The sequence below is a fragment of the Cnephaeus nilssonii genome, assembly GCF_951640355.1.
Source record: "Cnephaeus nilssonii genome assembly, chromosome: 13".
In the NCBI taxonomy this organism is placed as follows: Eukaryota; Metazoa; Chordata; class Mammalia; order Chiroptera; family Vespertilionidae; genus Cnephaeus; species Cnephaeus nilssonii.
In genome coordinates this window covers 21,629,579-21,651,015 of record NC_137084.1, presented here as the reverse complement: position 1 = coordinate 21,651,015, position 21,437 = coordinate 21,629,579, and the positions used below count along the sequence as shown (strand labels likewise).

Sequence of the window (21,437 nt, the reverse complement as noted above, 5' to 3'; positions counted from 1 at the left end):
AACCTCAGTACCTCTTTAATCACAAAAAACTTTTACTCACAGAATAATAGATCAACCAGTATTTATTAAGTATCACTATTTTTTATGCACTTACCTAGTAGATTCACTCTTAAGTATTAAAATCAGAGTAGTATATGCATCAGTATAAATTAGCTTTATAATCATACTACAGTGTACTTGATATGATTCAGTAGAATTTTTTAAATTATTACATATTGGTAAATCATAAACTCTTGCAAGCTACAAGGGTGTCAGTCACTGTGACAATGTTGGACAATAGAGTGTTGCATGATATCTTCGGTCCTAGGTTTCCTTACTTCCCTACATTTTGTCACAGCCTTTCCAACTTTTAAATGGGAAGTAGAAAGGTGACAATATGTTTACAATATCTAGAGATAGAGGGGAGGGATAGTGAACTTACTTGTCAATTCACAGCTATGTCACTAAAGTATAATAATGGAAATGCAAATGTCTGGCTCAGGAGCATTATTAAGTTACAGCATTATGGACTACATAACCCAAAATACCTTTTCTGATAATGATGCCCTCCACAAATATTGGTTGGTATTTCAATTCCCAGGTATACTACAGTTAACAAGAGAAAATCAAAGTAGAACATAGATATCTCTGGATGAAATCATTTGTCAAAAATAGATCCAAATTAATATTTTTAACAATGGAAATGCCATTTTCTAGGTGTTTATATTTAACATATTCATTATATTCCCATTCCCATATTTATATTTTAATTCCCAAGTGACATAGACATACATTAATGTCACATAGGTTTCACAGAATCTCCAGAAGTTGGTTTAATACTATGCTTGATATATTTCACATGTCGTAGCGAGCCTATCAAAATTGCATACCACCTTAAGGGGAACCCAGTTTTGAGACTCGTCTAATCCTATTTCTTCCCACTTTGGAATCTTAATTAGAAGAGATAAGGGAGAAAAAAAAAACATCATTTAACTAAATTATTGTCTTGAATCTGTAGCAAAAGGTATAATCCGCAATTGGGCCAATTAGTGAACCCCATAGTTAGCTATGCTGCAGCGAACAATTTGATTAGATCTGACACCATCCTAGTTCCCACTGTTGTTTTGCCAGGTATGATGGTCAGACTTCAAAGAGCTTGAGGCATCAGCAGGGCAAGGTTTGGAGGCCAGCTTAGGTCCGGTTGTTAATCTCTCTGCTAAAACCACAGCGGCTCTCACACAAAACAAGCTTACACGACACAATCATGCGGTATTAAAGTTAGGGTTGAGTCATGCCAATTTGCCTTTGATTTTTTGATGATTGACTAAAGATGGCTACATGACTAGACACATGCTAAAAGTATCCTGATTAGGTAAGTTCCCAAAATATATGAAGTTTTTTTTTTTTTAACTTCCTATATAAATGTTGTGAAAGCTTATTCCCTATAATCAAACTTCCAAAGTAATGGTACTGTATCAGGGGAAATGAGTATTTCTTACTAGCAGCCTGAATCCTGAACTTTCCACTTACCACTTCATACAAATGTGTCCTTACATTAATAATTCCTAAAGGAGAATTTAAAAGGAAATTGTTTCTAAGAGGGAAGCTTTTTGAAAGTCTATTAAGCACCTTGAAAGAAATAGAAGGGAAAAAAATTTTCCCTGAGTCATTTATGTTCACTGACAATTTTTCTGAAATTTCTTTATAATTATTTTCCACTTAAATGTTGAGTAAAGTGCCCTTCCAGGATGTGATTGCATAAGTGTTCTTTTCTCTGCATTCTGATTTGCTGGAACATTGCAGTAATGGTGACATGTTTCCATTCTGAGGAGAGCCCAAGGCGGCGTTAGTGTTATTCCGAGTGATTGAAGCTGCCATCTTGCTGACTTTCCCTTGGGCAGCATCAGGCCTGTTTGCTTTTGTGTTCATTTCACATGCTTTCCTGTGAATTTGGCTGGCAGAGCATCATTGCTTCATTTAGCAAGAAAAAGTAAATTCATGTTTGGCTATTATATCTCTCCAAGTTTCTGTATGGTCACCAACATCGAAGGTATTAAACTTATAATTTGTTATATCATATGAATACTGTTTTATTCTTGACATTTAAGGAAAGCATATATTTGAATAGCAAGGTGTTCGCAAAAAGCACAAGTCAAATATTTCGAATCTTTCAAAACAGTCTTCAGTCCATGAGTCTCTCTCTCTCTCACAAAGATCCTCTGGTAGCTGTAGTACAGTAATCTCACCTTTGAGACCAGGATGATAATAGATTCATTACCAACTAATGAATGCAAAGAGAAAAAGATCTCTCCTTTTAAAATGCTGCAGATGCAAACATTTCTATATGCTGTGTGGTGTGGCTCCAGGAAAATTACATTGCAATAGTCCAAGAATTTTCTTTAAGCCTTTGTAGAACTACTGTAGTAGAATTCGCCCAGCTTCCATGATATTCCTTGAATCATTTCCTCCCACAGTGAGTTATTTTTCTGTCGAAGGAAGTAAAAAAAAGAGAAAACAAATAATGACAACAAATCTTGGCTTTCTCATTTCATCAGCTAGAAGCTAAGAATGTGTATTTTACTAATATATTCTGCAGGATGCCTAGAAGAGTAACAAATACAGTATTGAGCTTAATAAATATGGTATCCATATTTGTGATATGTGATACCACATATGTTGTTGATATAGGTAGCTTTACAGGTGTTTTGTACCAAAATATCCTCACTTCTTCCTCCATATCTTTGCACAGCTGATGTCCAGAATATTCATCCCTCCCATCCCGTCATGACTACTTCTTCTCATTGGATTGTGGGTTAACTCTCTCAATCTCTTTCTTAGAGATGTCGTCTCCTACTAACCCATCTGAAGTATTCACTCAGTTACCTGCTGTCATGTACTTACTGTATTTTAATTCTCAGTATAGCACTTACGTATTATATAATTGTTTACCAGTTAATTTGTTTATTTTTCCCAACCTCACTCAACCTCACCTGTTGTAATCTTCAGAGACATAGTCTGTCTTATTTGCAGCTAAATCCTAATAAGCACATATAGTAGGTGTTCCATAAATATTTGTTGTTGAAGTACTATTTTTAAAGTAACTCATGTCTACCCTCAGGGTATTTAAAAACATACCTTGGGTATCTCATTTGATTGTGTTGGGTGCTTTCACATACATGACCATATTTCATTCTTATTTGAGCCTCACAGAAACCCTTGCCATAAGCGTTACTAAACACATTTTTTTAAATTCATCTTTATTGTTGAAAGTATTATAGATGTCCCCCTTCCCCTCCCTATTGACTCTTTCCAGCCCATTCCAGTCACCTCCCCGGGCCTTCCCTGCACTACTGTCTGTCCATAGGCAATACATATATGCATATAAGTTAATTAGTTTATTTCTTCCCACCTCCCCCCATTCCCTTTGAAATTACTGCACACATTTTAATGTAAGGAAATATAAGGAATTCCATAACCCTCCCAAAGTCATAGAGCTGTGTTTAGAGCCAGGATCAAATCCACATCTCTGACTCTATGAGCAGAATTACCCTGGAAAGTTAACATGTTCAGGAGCTCTGTTAATTATTATTATTTAAAAATAAAACATTTATTGAGTGTTTGACAGGGGTCTGGGACTAGTGCAAGTGCTTTATTGCCATTACCTCATAGATTTCATAACTACCACATGTCATTATTATCTACATTTTATGAATCAGGAAACTTAAGGTTCAGAGAGACCAAGCAACTTAACTAATCCAAAGTCACAAAGTTAATCGCTGACAGACATGACACTTAAATTTAAGTCTATCTTATTCCAAAGCCTGTGCTCTTTAACAACTAACTACTCACCATACCCCAAGATGTACTACCATCTCAGTTTCAGTACAAAAGCCAGAAGGCCTCTGCCATGATGCGTTCAAACAAACAAACAAAAAAACTCAAAAAAAATGTATCCTAGCAAGCATCTCTACTCTATTTTAATAAAATACATGATAAAATTCAGATTGGCTTACTCATAGTTTCTCCCTTATATAACATCTGCTACGTATATAGACATGAATATGTTAGGGTGGCAGAATTGCTTTTTCCTTATTTTTTACTTAGTATTTTTTTTTAGTATTTTTGTTATGTGATAGCTATTTTTTAATTTAAAAAATTAATTTTCAGAAAATGTAATGCTATACCCAGAAATACTATCCACTTCTGTAAGACTTCTGGATTTTTGCTGCATAGGTAGGGAAAGTATTCTGTACAAACACACATAGTTCCCTTGTTCCAGTCAACTACTTTGATGTGGTTCAAAAGTATACCAAACTTAATTAATATTACTAAATTGTATATTATTATTATATTATTATTTTATTCACATAAGTTCTACATTCAGGTACTTTTGCAAATAGTAATTTGCTCATAGACAGTTGCTTGTTTATATTTTATTTCTTGTAGTTTTTAAGTTGTTTTAAAAGTATCTTCTTTAGAGCATCAGACATTATTTTGTGAGATGATTAAGGTATATACAACTTAAAAGACAATGAGTCTACCAAATTCAGTTTTTTAAATTTTGCTTCCCCTTTTAACTAGTTCTAATGAAGATTTGATCTATTCATAGTAAAACCTATTTTCTGTTACAAATGTGTGTTTTTTTATTGGAAGTTCTTTGAATATCATCTACAAGCAAAACTAAGCATTAAATCTTCTGATTGCAAATATTTTCTTCTTTTATTCATTAATATTACTAAAATTGTTTCCTATAATTTAATAATAAGAAGAAATTGTGTTATTCATTAAGAAAATATGATGTTAAATATACTGGTAAACTATTAGTTTTTATAAGGTAGGATTTGGGGATCGTAATAACTAACAGAAACTGGGATATAATGGAAATGCCTTTATCCACGAAACCAGTAAAGAAGTTTTCTTATCTAAGTGGAAATGCAAATTTTGTCACAGTTATCATGTGTCATAACTCCCTGCCACTGTAGACATTTCATAGAGTAGCCAGTTCAGGTTCTGTGTGTCTGTACAGTGAAGTTCACTGAACTGTTTTGTCAGATGCTGTCAAGTCAACCGACCGTTATTATAGAGAATCTAACCAAATCATTGTGACGTGAGCCTTCGAGAACTAAGATACCCAATATGAATGGTTTAATGAAATTGAGTATTTGGTTTCAGTTTTTTGTAAGATTGTCAAAATATATTTCACTTATTCATAAATTTCTGAGTTAACTAGTTGAAATATCTGTCCCTATACTTTATTAAAATTTTGTTTTAAATATTACTTAATATAAGTAACACTTGAAATGCATTTACGTATTTGAGTATGTTTTGTTAGGTACTTGATTCTTCACTAAACATTTTAAAGTAAAGTTGTAATTGTATAGTTATTTAGTAAAAAAGAGAAGTGTCTTCTACTAAAATTAAAATTTTCTGTTATAAGAAAGCTTGTTTCAAGTTTCTAATAACTACTTTTTAATCCTTACGTGAGGATATTTTTCCATTAATTTTAGAGAGAGTGGAAGAGAGAAGGAAAGACAGAGAGAAACATCAATGTGAGAGAAACACATCGATTGGTTGCCTCCTGCACGAGCCTTGACCAGGACTGAGGACGAGCCTGCAACTGAAGGGTCCGCACTCTCTCCACTGAGCCAAACCGGCTAGGGCTCAAATAACTTTTTATTTCCAAAGGCTATTATGAAAAACAAAGTTGTATTTGATTACAAAGAACTTATTGAAAGTTTTGTGCATGTTATAAATATTTCTTATATAATTAGAAAAACAGTTTATTTTTCTGATCAATTGTTATCTAAAAGGTATTATTACAGTGTAGACTTAGTTAAATGCCTTACTTATGTACATATTGTGATGGGTGGGGGTGCTGTTGCTATTTCTGTTCAATAACCTCAGAAATATTTTACCAACTTATACTGTAGCTATGGTGTAGCATTGAAAACCTTCTAACAAAAAGCTTCTTGATGCAATTAAAGGTCACGTGTACATATTGTAATAGGCTACTCATTTACAAGATCTTTGTTAAGGGTCAGTGATATAGCATGAAATGGATTGCCCTTGTTGAGCCCATAAATAAATGGGTCAATTTATGTCATATTCAGTGGGCAAAGAAAAAAGCTAACACAATACCAGTTTATTAATACTTTTACAAACAAATTGCTAAAATGTTAAGCAAAACCAAATGCACTAGTACTGTATTCTTGACATAAATAATTACAGAAATTTATTAGAATATATAACTGCAGTTTTTAAGGAGAACTGCTTATATACACACATTTTTGTTTGTTTAAATATATAGATCACATGCAGATACAGAAAAACACCACATAATGATAGTGTTCGAATGTCTTTTACCATAAAACTAGCATATTTTAAAATGGCTCAGATGTATATACTCCATTTTTTCTGTATTGAAGTTCAAAACTTGTCAGGGATAGTCATGAAAACAGACTCAAACTAGATAGTGATTTATTTTAATTTTCTTTCATAGCCTTTCCAATGCTCTTAGGGGGGAAAATGTTGGTGCAGATAAAGTATTAGTAATGAATTCAGTCACCTGATTTTTTCAATAAATTAAGAGTTTAGGGTAGAAATAAAACTAATAATGAAAAAAAAATATTTTATACCTTATAATAATTTTAATACACTTAGATGTTACATGTTACATATGTATTTGTCAGGTTTAAATCATTTTTTATTCTCAAACTAAAATCAAATGAGTAAAAATGTTCTAATGAAATAAATTTGTTTAGCACTTCCTAATTTTCTTTTTGGTTGCTGTATACTATCAAAAATGAAAAAAAATTAAATTGTAATCAATGCCAAACCAAATCTTCTGAGTCAAACAAAAATAATTTTTTGGGGGGGTTTGAATTAAGAATCAAATGAATAATGATCTGTCACCCTATAGAACCGATTGGTCTATAACAATACTAAGGCCAATCCTATATAATAAAAGCTTAATATGCAAATTGACCATCACTCCAACACAAGATGGCTGCCCCCATGTGGTCAAAGATGGCCGCCCCCTTATGGACACAAGATGGCCAGCAGGGGAGGGCAGTTAGGGGTGACCCGGCCGGCAGAGGAGGGCAGTTGGGGGTGACCAGGCCTGCAGGGGAGGGCAGTTAGGGGTGACTGGCCAGCAGGGGAAGGCAGTTGGGGGTGACCAGGCCTGTAGGGGAGGACAGTTAGGGCAGCCAGGCTGGCAGGAGAGGGCAGTTAGGGGTGACCAGGCCAGCAGGGGAGGGCAGTTAAGAGCAATCAGGCTGGCAGGGGAGCAGTTAGACATTGATCAGGCTGGCATGGGAGTGGTTAGGGGGTGATCAGGCTGGCAGGCAGAAGCGGTTAGGGGCAATCAAGCAGGCAGGCAGGCAAACATTTGGGAGCCAGCAGTCCTGGATTGTGAGAGGGATGTCCGACTGCCCGTTTAGGCCCGATTCCGGATGTGATTGGGCCTAAACAGGCAGTCGGACATCCCTCCAGGGGTCCCAGATTGGAGAGGGTGCAGGCTGGGCCAAGGGACAGCCCCCCCCATGCACGAATTTCATGCACCAGGCCGCTAGTCAATTATAAAGTAAGTAGCCAAGAAAAACCCTGACCTAAGTAATCTCTGCTTGTTATTTAGCTCTTGACTATCCATTCTGCACTGTTTGTTTTTGCTGCCATACTTTAGCACAGTGAAAATACCATACATAAGCCTCTTTTATAAAGTATCAAAACTTTGGAAAAATGTTCATCTAGGGGCATAAATGCTGTAAACTTATGTGTGTTTTACTCATCATTGTATCCCCTTTTTCTAGTTCAGTGCCTGATCAAGTAGGTGCTCAAAAGATATTGAATGAATGAATCCTCCTGACAGTGCTCAAAACACATTAGAGAGTGTGATTGTAAAAATCTCACCATTTCAGACTATATGAAATAGTAGGATAATGCTAATACAGTTTCCATAAGTAGATAATACATTTCCAAGATTTTTCATAAGTAAAATAACCTTCAAAAAATATTGGCTAGTAATATAATGAACTGTTATTGCTGAAATAAAGTCGAACTGTGTCCTCAAAAATACCAGATAGGGCCGAAACCGGTTTGGCTCAGTGGATAGAGCGTCGGCCTGCGGACTGAGGGGTCCCAAGTTCAATTCCAGTCAAGGGCATGTACATTGGTTGCGGGCACATCCCCAGTAGGGGGTGTGCAAGAGGCAGCTGATCGATGTTTCTCTCTCATCGATGTTTCTGGCTCTCTGTCCCTCTCCCTTCCTCTCTGTAAAAAATCAATAAAATATATTTTTAAAAAATACCATATAGGAAATGAGGTAAAATATAATATTTACTTAACAAAAGTGATCGATATGCTATTTGAATCATGATTTCCTTTTTGTCATTTTCTTGCCACTTGAAAATTATTTTGAATGTTTCATCTTAAAAGATTCTATAATAAGTTTTCTCAATTTGCAAACCCCCCCCCCCCAGTGTTGATTCCTATTATCTCTTTAGGTTTAAAGTAGTTATACTTTCTAACCCCCATTGACTCAGCACTTGCTTGTTAATATGTCCGGTCTTCTCTGGACAGTAGGACTGATTTTATTGCCTATGTTTTCCTGGCTTTAAACAGGAAAAGATTTGTGAGTTAGGAGTGAAATAATTATGTACAATGGAATCTAACACAACATTTTGGATATTCCACAGTTCAGATTTAAATACACATTAGCAGTAAAGTGACTAATATCTAGATATAACAGAATCTGGAACTATCACTATTGAAAAATCATGCCCTTGAACACTGTGCACATGGAGCCAACAAATCCCAATCTAGTTCTTTAGTTTGGCTTCTTAAGATTTTCCTCCTGGAAACCATTCTAGTCCAGATAGAACTTTAAGACAATTATATTCAGAATAAAAGTTTTATAGTGCATAATTTATACCGAATGCATTCCTTCATAGTATGTCCTATTGACTTAACGTGTAATTCAGTCGAGAACCAGATAGTACATGTAAAGATATTTTGAAATGTGATCTACTCTTTGTAGTGCCACATTGGCCATTATTTTTCTTCAACATTCAATTATTACAACATTCCCATCATTCTATTGGAAAAGTTCTTTTTTTTTAACTTTCTTTTATTTTCTTTTTTTAATATATTTTTATTGATTTCAGAGAGGAATGGAGGAGAGAGAGATAGAAACGATCACTGATGAGAGAGAATCATTGATCCACTGCCTCCTGCAGGCACCCCACTGGGGACCAAGCCCGCAACCCAGGCATGTGCCCTTGACCAGAATCGAACCCGGGACCCTTCAGTCCACTGGCTGACGCTCCATCCACTGAGCCAAACTGGCCAGGGCATTGGGAAAGTTCTTATGCTTTGGTCCATGTAAGCTAGATAAGTAAAAGACAATATTAAATCAAGTATGCCCTTGATGCTTTAAGCATGAGGTTAGCAAACTGTGGCCTGTGGGCCAGATCCAACTCCACTGTTTTTCTAAATAAACTTGTATTGGAACACAGACAGGTCTGCTCATTTACGCGTTGTCTATGGTTGCTTTCACTCTACATCACTTAGTTGCAATCTTAGGGCACGCAAGGCCAAAGTACCTACTGTCTGGTCATTTACAGGGAAAGTTTGCTATAAAGAACTCCTACTTTAGAAAGCTGTATACTTTAAAGAAAATTTACTGAGACTTTTCAATTAGAGGATAACGTTTAAAATTAAACTTTATTTGAGTAATAATGAATTCACACAACCATTTTTGTGTAGTGTGCACTTTTAGAATTAATGCAGGTGTGTCCCTTGAGAAAACACCTGGATTTCTTAAAAGATTAAAATTGGGAAGGAGCTTAAAGTGCTTCAAAGCCGATTTATCATTGTGTGCACCCAGCCTATGTAATCATGTGGAACCCACTTTCTTAGAGGTACCCCGTTTCAATCTCTACCAGCTCCAGTTGCTAGAAAATTCTTTCAGATGCTAAAGCATCTTCCCACCTATTATTACTAAATCTACTTTCTGAAGCTATAGAAAAGCTGCTATTTTCTATGTAATATCACTGAATTCCTAATAAATACCTAATATATGAGGAATAGATATAATTTTTTTCTTGGTTTTTCTTAGGTTTATATTTCTTTTCTAAGACATTATAAATTAAATTGACCATTTAATGGTATTTGTTGTACATTTAACATAGAATCTTCAGCATAAAGCCCATATAATTTTTGCAACATCCTTTAAAGGAATCATTTCTAAAATAAATAAAGAAAGAAAGAATCAACAAGAAATATTAAATTAATAGCCTTGAATGCTGAAGTAAAAATGCTTTATGAATTATAGGTTCATATAATTTAAATACTATTAAAATGCAATGTTTTTGTTTATAGCATGTTTGAATTCACAAATGAACTTCAAATGATTAATAGTAATAAAAATCAATACTAAATGCAGTTTTTCAAGTTTATTGTAGTCTATTTAACATGATTTTACTGTACAGTACATTAAAATGTAGCATTAAACTTTTGGTGATGGATAATGAGTCATAAGGATATATTTCTAGCAAGTATTGATTTTATAAAAAGAATTATACCAAAAAAGATTAGCTGTTCACTATCCACACTACCTAGCATATATAATTGATAATCAAATTAAAACAGTAAGTTTAAGCGGGCACTATGGATCAAGAAGTCTTATTAATTTTTCATTTTATTTTTTTAAAACTGTAGGCATTTCTTAAGCAAGGAAATAAGGTCATATAGAATCTTAAAATGTAAATATATTATTATAAGTAATTTTGGAGCTGATAAAATAATTTTTAAGTCATAAGATTCTTGAGTTGGAATTTTTGGACATTTTAGGTAGGAAGTTTAAATATGAGGACAGTTTTACTCAAAATTGCTTTTGTTTAAGTTAATGCCTATTATTATTTTTTAAATAATGATATAAAGATTTGTGACCTTGGCATTTTAAAATTATTTTAAAATTAGATAAAATAAAATTCCTTTTTAAAGGTGTTTATATTGTAAGATACAAAAGATTGCATGAAACTTCGCAAAAAGGACTCAACTTGGTGTTTTCAGCCTAATAAAAATGTTGTAGAAATACTTGTAAGCTTGAAAATCACACTAGCTATTCTTGTTTCAAATTCTGTTTAATATATTGTTCAGTATGATTTTATAATAAACAGATTACTCCTCGAACAGGAATTAAGAATAAAGCTGCCAGGAAGGGGTTTTGTTGTCAGAGTAGTTCCCGCCTCATGTTTTGTAAGAGATTTCATGGTCCCATTGTAAAGAGTAGATGATTTAAAACGTGTTCCCAAGATAAACTTTCCCATTGTCATTAATGAGGATGGATAATACTGAGTGACAAGTGCATTAGGAATGACACAGAAAGAGCTGTTAGATTTGTCAGAGTCTATCACTTCAGGCGGTGACACTTGAGGACATTCTTTTTTGTGGATATTTGGGATGGGGGGTCTGATGTAAAGATACCAAAGTTTGTGTTTGCTTATAGAATAATGTATTTTACAACTTACAGATATATATTTTACGGTGTAAAGAAAATATCTGCAAGGTTATTTTGATTTTCTTTCACATTTTAACTTTATTCTCTTATATATTCTTATTTCTTCCTAAGAAAATCATCAAACTGTGTAACATTTAAATGTTAAAATATTTACCAAAAAAGCTAATTTTTAGGAAAAGTCTTATTTTTTTGGAATATCCAACTGAAGAAAAGATATTTAAAATTACATAGATTCTAAAAAATATTTTGCTGTCTTATTCCTCTATATAAGAGGGGACTCTTCTGCATTACCTTGAGAATAAATAATTTGAAATAAGATACATGTAATTTATATTATCTTTTAAAATATATATTACTTTACAGAAACACATTTTAAATATTAATCAATGAACGATTAATAATGAATGACTTTCCTGGTATTTAAAGTATTTTCAAACTGTTGTATGCCTCTCAATTTCGGTTTCGAATATGCAATTGGTCACTTTTTCGCCTTGATTCATCTTTCATGCTGCCAACCAAATTTTGTCTCTGTACACCTTTTTGACACTAATAATGACTGAGTCTGTGTTCATTTGAGTTCAAGATTTCCCAGGCGGCAGTTTGGAGCTAAGATAAACTATCTATCATGATTGCATACCACTAATCTGTCTCATCCAAACCACTCTATGACTGAAATTATACTTGACAGTTCACTTCTTCTTGATGAGCCTGAGGTGAACATAGCTACAGCCCATCCCTGGGAGGACATGGCAACTACTCCATATGCTGGAAGGGTCCATTTATTAGTGAAACAAGTCTTAAACTGTGCCTGTGGTAGAGAGAGGTTTCTCTGTCTCTCCCCCTACCTCCCTCTCTCTATCTCTCTCTTTTTGCATTTTCATTTTGTACTTTTATGCTACAAAACTTTTTTAACCCCAAAACATTTGGTAAACATTTTCTGCTGTTACAAGTTCTACCTATAAGTTAGTTTCACAGTGTAGTTAAAAACCATAAAGTCATTTTTAAAATACGTATGCTTTCTAAACTGTTCTTTATTTACATACCATAAGTGTCAAATATCAAAGCTTTCCTGTTAGTATTTTGACTCTTACCAGAATTTACCAGTTCTTGAAACATCTCAGTAAAAAAAACTTTTAATCTTCACTCAAAGATATGTTTATTGATTTTTAGAGAGAGGAAAGGAGGAAGATAAAGAAACATGGATTGGTTGCCTCCCATACCCACCTAAACTGGCTACCTAGGTATGTGCTCTGATCAGGAATCAAACCCATGAGCTCTCAGTGCATAGGAGGACACTCCAACCAGCTGAGCCACACCAGCCAGGGCCAGCTAAGTAAATTTTTGTATTACAAAAATGTTTCTATAATGAGTTTCTCTCATTTTAACATGATAATATTTTAAAATAAGTTTCAAATTCTTTATTTATAAATTATTTTAAAGATTTGAATAAAACAAACTGAACAGTGTGGTAGAAAATATTTTAATTTTTTATAAAGATTCCTTAAGTAAACTTAATTGTCACCTTTACTATTGCTATGCAGAGTCTAGAGAAAAATGACTATCTGAGAAAATAAACTCATTAACTGCCTTATATTCTTTTTGTAAAAATGCCTTTCCTTGGGGATCAGAAATGCCAAACATTTTGAGATGGTGGACAAGGAGATGTTAAAGGATTTATTACTAATACCCTGGAAAAAAAGAAATCTAAAGGAATTTTCAAGAATGTATAAGGAGGGTGTAATAGTAAGGCTACTTTTACTATACTAACCAACACAGAGAACCCAGTGAACAACAGATTTAATGTGGAAAAGGAAAGATTGAGGTTATTTAAACGAAGCACTTTGACTAATTATAATATATAGAAAGTTGTTATAAAGTGGAACCTATTTTAATCTGTCCTGGATTATTGAAATGTAATTCCACCGGAAGATGTTCAGATGGCCTGAACAATTTTGCTCGTGTTGTTCTGTTGGTCATCAGAGCAAGCACTTAGTAAGTTTACTCCTCATTGTCCTTTACTTAAAAAGTTTCTTATTCCCTGGAAAGATTCCTTTAGCAAGGGCAATATTTTCTATAACCTATTAATCAGCAGTGGAATCACTAGTGCATTCTGCACAGAGCTTTTCTAAAGCACCTCATGTCTAATAATCATCAACTCTATTTTGGAAACTTACATAAATTAATTTCCTAGAATTACAGAGATAATTATTTAGTCAGTATAGTGAATGAAACACTCATATAGTGGGGTGCAATATAAATTATTTTTAAGTGAGCTTAATTTGCTTCAACTCTTATTATTTTTTACTACAGTATTTTTATTTCAACTAACATAACAGTTACTGGTGAGCTATTTAAGATTTCAGTAACATCACCTAAAATAAATATCCTGGGGGGGAAAGTAAAAATAAACTATTGACATATTTCCACATTTTTATTTTAACTCCATAATTTCTGCAGTGGCCTGCATATCTTTCTGAAGAAAAGGGAGTTTTATCAAAGTAAATTAGTAAACTACCTATGTATAGTCTTTATTCGGAAAGCAATTGAATATAAAAAGTCTAACTTATACACTAACTCCAATGGTATTCAGTCTTAATTTTGTGCTAAATTTTAACTTAGGCAGTAAAATCTGTGATCCATTCATCTTACCATATCCAATTACTCCTCCTATCTAATTATATGATCATTAAATGTACTTTTTTATTATATGATGCATCTGCATATTTTAAAAATAAAATTGCTTTCATGTTTCCCACAAGCATCTATTTTCTAATCAGAAGAGTTGATATTATATTACTTTACAGTAAATATTCAAAAAGTTAAAACTGGTAATTATTGAATAGTTATGATCTGAAAAAGTAATTGCTTCATTTGCAAAAAAGAATTAGTTTATTTTAAATTTAGAAAACAGCCGAATAAAATGATGTTGTATGGAATATTTAAGTAATTATGCTTTTTGTTTGGGGTTTTAATATAGCCTTTTAAAAATACTCTTGTAGGCCTAAGCATGGTACACCATGAATCATGTTTAAAAAAAAAAATGTGACAAAACAAAGGAAAATGCTAGTGCTAAGTAAGTTATATAAACTTATGCTGGAAATGTGCCTTAGTACTATCACATTAGGAAATATTATTGTGTTCTACAGACTATTTTTAATAAAATAATTGGCACCAGAAGGAATAATACTTTCTCACTAAAATAATTCCCTCATCTTTGCTTTTGAAATTGGGATGAAATTTTCTTTGTGTGAGCGTGTGTGTGTGTGTGTGTGTGTGTGTGTGTGTGTAAGAGTCTCGTAGAGAAAAATGTAAGAAATTCTGTCATTTTTAATACTTTGACTTACAATGAAACATTTTATTTCAATATAATGTACATATTGATCAATTAAAGTTTCAAAGACTAGTAACATGAAAGCAAGATCAACTACAGATTTTTATTAATTCAGGTAGTAATTCTTTATGAAGGTACTTTTAGTGTTTTTAATGTAGTCCAGTGCTTTTTATCAAAATACATGTCCTTAAGATCTGGCCTCTGGCTGCCTATCCAGTCTTATCTCTTGCCTGAGCTCCAAGTTGCAGCCTGACTTTTACCTGTGGTCCCTGTACTGTCTTTTGTAAGTGCCAAAAATATTCTTGTAAATTTTCTATATATAGCACTTCCAACATTATTTTAATTTTCTTGTTTCCCTTCTTTACCCTACTGTAAGCTGGTGGCAGAAACTGTCATGTTCTCATTCACTGATGTATACACGGAACCTAACACAGGATATAGCATACAGGGGTGGGCAAAAGTGGGTTTACAGTTGTGAGTTACATGAAACAGCTTATTCTTGGATTATTACTTATTAATTATCATATTATTTATTTGTATTCTACATTAAACCTACTTTTGCTCACCCTGTGCAGTAGGTGTTCAGTAAATATTTGTTGAATGAAAAACTGAGAGTATATGTGACTTGGTTAAGTATCTGACATCTATTTTTTTTTATCGTCATAAGAACTCTTCACGTGAGATCTACCCTCTTAACAAAATTTTAAGTGGATAATACATTATTGTTGACTATAGGTACAGTGTTGTAACCTGTCTGCATCTGTAATTAGCTCTCCATGTGGATCTCAGTCATCTGCTCTTTAGGGAGCAGCACTGTTAATCAGTTCTCAAAGCCCAGTCAAGGCAACCCTTGCCCTGCAGTAGCAGCCGTACCAAACTATTTAAAATTTCCCTAGCTACAAAACTGTTTCTTGTCTTTAAGGTTGCAATACTTCCCCATATCAACTTGGAATTTTTCAAAAATACTTTAACGGCTAACTCAATCTTTTCTTCTTTGTGAAGATTTTGCTGGCTCCTTCTCCACTCCACTCACTCTTCCCTGCCACTTTATTGACTTCTCTCTAAATCATTGGCTTAGTTAAACTACCCTTTTAATGAGAAAATCTGTTACTTGATGCATTAGAACTCTATCAAATAACTTCTATTTTTATTTTAATGCCTTTTTTAGCTGGTCTGCATTACCTCTCACCTCTGTAGACCTGTGGTAGAGGTTCACTATGGATAGCTATCAGGATCACTAATTAAAGCCCAACCAACTGAGCATTTAAAATGTACCCTTGAAATATAGGGGAGGTGCCAAGTTGATAACATCTTGATAACATTGGATAATAATATCCCATGGGCTTACGTATTCATTGTTCCTAGTCAATTGACATTTATATCTATTATCACTTGAGGGAAACATGATTAATTATTTTATGATAATTTGAATCATTGTTTAGAACTCAGTTTGGAAGTGCTGTGTCCTGGCCATCTTTGCTACCGTTCCTTTAGAGCAGTGGTTCTCAACCTTTTTAATGCCGCGACCCTTTAATACAGTTCCTCATGTTGTGGTGACCCCCAACCATAAAATTATTTTCGTTGCTACTTCATAACTGTAATTTTGCTACTGTTATGTATCGTAATGTAAATATCTGTGTTTTCCAATGGTCTTAGGCGACCCTGCTAGTGGTTCTCAACCAAGCCAGGGATAATTTCTCCTTCCAATTCTTACATAATAGCCTCCTTGTCTTATAAATAGGAGATTCCTTTTCACTCCCTATAAGAGTGATAATTTTATGCTGCAAGCATCAAAGATGAGGACAAAAATGTCACATTGTGATTCTATCTCCATGACACTCCACAGTGATACAAAGTGAAAAATGAAAGCCAAAGAGAGCCTTTTGCTTTTTCCATGGTGTCAGAAGTCGTGTTTCTCAGGTTTTTCCCTGCTAAATTAAGCATTAAAATAATCATTTTTATATAATTTAGAAAGTTGTCATTGAAATTATGTCTTGAAATTTTTATTCATAAAATATTTCCCCAAATCACTCTTTTTCATAAGGTTGTTTTTTCCTAAGAAACCGGAATTATAGTTCCCACTTTTTAATTAACTCTTATTTTAGTTGGAGATTTATTGCCTTAATCCATATGTAATGTGTTTATCACTTAGGAAACATTTTTTTTAAAGCATGGGTTAGTAATTTTGTATAATGCTATAATTATATCTTTCATCAAGATAATTATGTAAAAGTAAATAAAGGTAGGACTAAGATAATACCTAATTTAGGATGCCTTTCAAATGTATAAGGCTGATAATTAAAGATTTAAAATTGAAAGTAAAGGGCCTTGGTTTCCTTATACATCAGTCTAATTTTCAAAGTAAAACTTAGCTGAATGGTTTCTTCCCTTACACATTTAATCACAGCAGTCCACTTAGAAGCTTTTTGTTTAAAAAAAAAATTGTTAGTGTCTTTACACTGGGTAACAGAACTTAAAGATTAATTTTATAGCTCAGCTAACATGCAAGGTTGAGAGCAGAAACAATTGAACTAGCCTAGTGCCATTAGAAAATATTTAAGATTTACAATAGGAAGTACGTAAATTATTCATTTTGTATAAGTTAAACCATTGGGGGGGGGGGGGAATCACATTATCAATCATTAAAAGTAAGCATGTTGCCCTGTACCTTGGTTGCAGTTTCCAGGTTCCAGCCCCAGTTGGGGAACATGGGGGAGGCAACCAGTCAATTTGTCTCTCTCACATCAGTGCCTCTCTCTCTCTCTCTTTCTCTCTCTCTCTCTCTCTCTCCCCTTCCTCTCTCCCTTTCCCCCCCTCTCTCTCAAGATCCATAGAAAAAATATCCTCTGGTGAGGATTAAAAAATAAATAAACATTATGTATTATATGTTATTTCATAGATTTAATACATCCTATCTAATAAAGAGGGAATATGCAAATTGACTGTAACTCCACAACAAAGATGGTGGTGCCCACAGCCAATAAGGAGGGAATATGCAAATTGAGGGTCACTCCATGACAAAGATGGTGGCAGCTAGGCCCAGATGCTTGCGTCCTCACCACGGTGATGACGCAGGCATTCCGCCCCACCCCGCCCACAGAAGGCCTTTGGGCTACACGGAGGTGCGGAGCAGCTGGGGCACTCCAGGCCGGTGGGAAGCGCGCTCCGGCCGGTGGGCAGCATGCGCAGGCACAGAGCAGCCGGTGGGCAGTGTGCTCCAGGTCGGTGGGCAGTGCGCGCAGGCATGGAGCGGCTGGTGGGCAGCACATGTGGAGAGCCTCTGGGCAGGGGAGACAGACCAGGGGAGGGTGGCCTGTACTCCCCACATGGCAGCGGTGGCAACCGTGAGCGCACCAAGTGGATCCTGTGGGCCAAGGTGAAGAAGCACCTGCAGGCCATCAACGCCGAGGAGTGGCTGCGCAAGTCCCACCTCCTAGCCCAGAAAGTGCGCAATCGCAGGGACAGCCACCGTGGTGGGCCATATTGATGTCCTCCTGGCCGCGCCATGGGGGTTTGCAGATCTGCACAGCCGCAGGCCTCTGGTGCACGCATCCTCTCCTCCCCCCCTGGCGTGCAAACGTCCCCGAGCGTGCTGTCACCCACACACGCCTGCAATAGTCCCAGACCATGGCGCACGCAAGTTCTCCCCTCCCCCCCGCGCCCCCGCTGCATGCCTATATCCCCCACAGGATGTGTACATGTCCCCTCCGGCACGCTCACGTCCTTTGGAGAGTGTCTGGGTGCTCTGGGTGCTGAGGGTGGGCACCTGTGAGATGACAGTGAGAGGGCAGAGTGGTGATGCCCTGTTCCTGCCGAGGCCAGTGCAGTAGCGAGATCACCTCTGTGGGGCTAATGCAGGTGCTAAGGCGGGAGCAGATGCAGACAGACACACCTGGTGGGCACAGGCGGCCCTCACTGAGGTGCCTTCGGTCAGCGTTCAAGATCGGGAACCCAGAGGAGGCAAGGAGTTCCGTCCTCTCAGTGAAACGGTGGGATAGTCTGTAGAGGAGGAATGTGCACTTTAGGTGCTGGCACCCATGAGCGAAGGCTGCCCTGACTGAACCTTGCTCACTTGGGGCCTAGCACACTCCTGCCAGGCAGTGGGTGACAGGATGTGCTTTTCCGAGTTAATGAGAGAAAACATTGATTCTCCCACTGCCCGCAAAGGTGGAAAGTGGAGTGGGAAGACGTGGGGAGTGAGCGAGGTTCCCTGTCTAGGGGTTCCAAATCCGCCATTGGTTCCTTTCACCGCTAACTAGAGATATACAGGGTGTCCCCCTAAAATGTATACACACTTTGAATACCTACTAATTCCAATGGGTTTAAGCATGAAAAGAAACAGCAATGGAGCTGTCATCTGTTAAAAGTGCAGGCACAAACCGGCAGTTGGACATTCCCCAAGGGGTCCTAGATTGGAGAGGGTGCAGGCCGGACTGAGGGGTCCCCCTCCCTCCCCCCATCCCTGTGCACGAATTTTGTGCACCGGGCCTCTAGTTATATATAATGCCTCACTAAATTGAGTTATAAATAAGATTTTATGTCTTTATAAACAAGATAAAATTTTCCTACTTTCTTCTAGTCTGACCAAAAGGCACATAAAAGCCTAGCCTCGCCCTGACCGGTTTGGCTCAGTGGATAGAGCGTCAGCCTGTGGACTCAAGGGTCCCAGGTTCGATTCCAGTCAAGGGCATGTGCCTCGGTTGCGGGCACATCCCCAGTGGGGAGTGTGCGGGAGGCAGCTGATCGATGTTTCTCTCTCGTCAATGTTTCTGACTCTCTAGCCTTCTCCCTTCCTCTCTGTAAAAAAATCAATAAAATTTATTTTAAAAATTAAAAAAAAAGAAATGGCAGGCACCCCAAAACTGCTCTTCTTTAAAAATAAATAAATAAATAAAAACCTAGCCTCAGCTAGTCTAGCCTATCACCTTAATAACCCTTACAAACACATAGTATCTAGATGCAGACCACTAAACAAAGATACCCCAAGCACAACAGCCTTTCTTATGGCACTTTGAGCTCCCCAGTGAATAATGGCCACAGCATCTCAAGATAGAAAGCAGCAGCAAGACCCATGTGTGAAGTGACTGTGAAAAGCACTTGTCTTCCCTGGTTGCTAAATACAGATTTCTCTGAACCTCTGAAGTACTCATGTGACTTGAAGTTTAACTGCTGGCAACAAAGATAGGCCATCAAGCTCTGATCTGCTACGGTATTACCATTCTCTTAATCCTACCACAAACTTTGTTTTAGGCTATTAGCTGTGTAGTTTTTTTTTTTTCCTGTGAGGAGCATAGAAAGGGGATGAGAGGAGGGAAGCTGATGGCTGACTCTTCAACTCAGTTTCTGATACAGACAGGAAAACCTCTAGATGCCCCTGCAGGTCACCCCATGGCTTTCACCAGCCTATTCAGCTGGACCTAGTTTTAAGTAATGGCAATGGAGCCAGCATGCGTGTACCCCATATTCATTATTATTTCATGATTCAGTAGAGGGTTTCTTTGTTGCAGAAGTTTCTAAAGAACTGTACAAGTTGTTTAGTTACATTGAAGTTGTATCAGTTACTACTTTTTTTTTAAAAGATAAGCCATCATTTGGAACTGAAGTCTGGTTGTAAGGAGATTGCTATTAATGGCGTTTGTTATAAATGGTGTTTGTTCTGTTACTGTGAAAATCTACATATAATTCTTCAGATATGACACTTATTGAGCATATGTGAATTAGAAGTAATGCTCCAAACAACCATCACATGCACAGTCCATTTACTGTACAGTTCTAAAAACATGCTTCCAACTGGCTTCCATATGAACTGATGTTAGTCTGTTAAGTTTAAGTATAGGAGAGTAAAACTCAGAAATTTCAGAAACTGTCATGATACGACAGTAGTTCTTAATCAGATCACATATGCCATATTTTTTATGAATAAACTCTAATCCCACTATCATCATTACAAACTCTACTTCTTCAATTACCAAAACTTTATAGGTATAGATATGAATTATTTAAGTGGAAATACATGCTTAAGCATGCCAAATATGTTTGGGATTTCTACTATACAATATAATGGGCTAGTATTCTCAATTTTTTTATTATTTCTCTAATGAAATTATAATTAGCTCATCATTTCTGTATTTAACAGAACCAGATAAGGATTCCTTAAATATACTATTACTAGTAGACTTCAACTTATTATTTAAGATTGCCTTTGGCTTAGAAAGGTAGTATATAACCATAAAAATAAGCCTGAGTATGACCTTTACAAGTATCCAGCATGGATGATACTATTAGCAATTCATTAGTCTGTTTACTTCATTGGAAAATGCAAAGTCACTGGTATTTTGTAATATAAGTAAACAATAGGACAAGATCTGTATAGAACTTCTTGAAGACTTTATTTAATAGAGCATTTAGTAGAATATTATTTAACAAACCTTTTAGAACATTTTAACAAATTATTTAATAAAGGATTCACATCAAAGCATTGAAGATACATTCTTCAGTTACTAAATATGGAAAAGCTTGCCTCTGAGTGGGTGTATTAAATTGCTTGCATGCTTTGGCATTTTAATAGGAAAATCTTAAGTGTGATGCTTCTAGTCATCACCATTT

General features: G+C 35.8%; 1 protein-coding gene across 2 annotated transcripts in view; it reads left to right on the top strand.

The window, feature by feature from the left end:
* The window catches only part of ELP4 (elongator acetyltransferase complex subunit 4), a 170,170-nt gene that overhangs the window by 71,948 nt on the left and 76,785 nt on the right, over positions 1–21,437 (top strand). Inside the window, exon 10 of one of the 2 annotated variants that reach the window (XM_079786924.1) lies at positions 4,147–4,327. The exons of the other annotated variant lie outside the window; for it this stretch is intronic. Within the exon in view, the coding sequence (XP_079643050.1) occupies positions 4,147–4,155 (9 nt within the window). The 3' untranslated portion in view covers positions 4,156–4,327. Of the gene's footprint in view, positions 1–4,146; positions 4,328–21,437 lie in introns of those variants that run through there. 2 annotated transcript variants of the gene reach the window in all.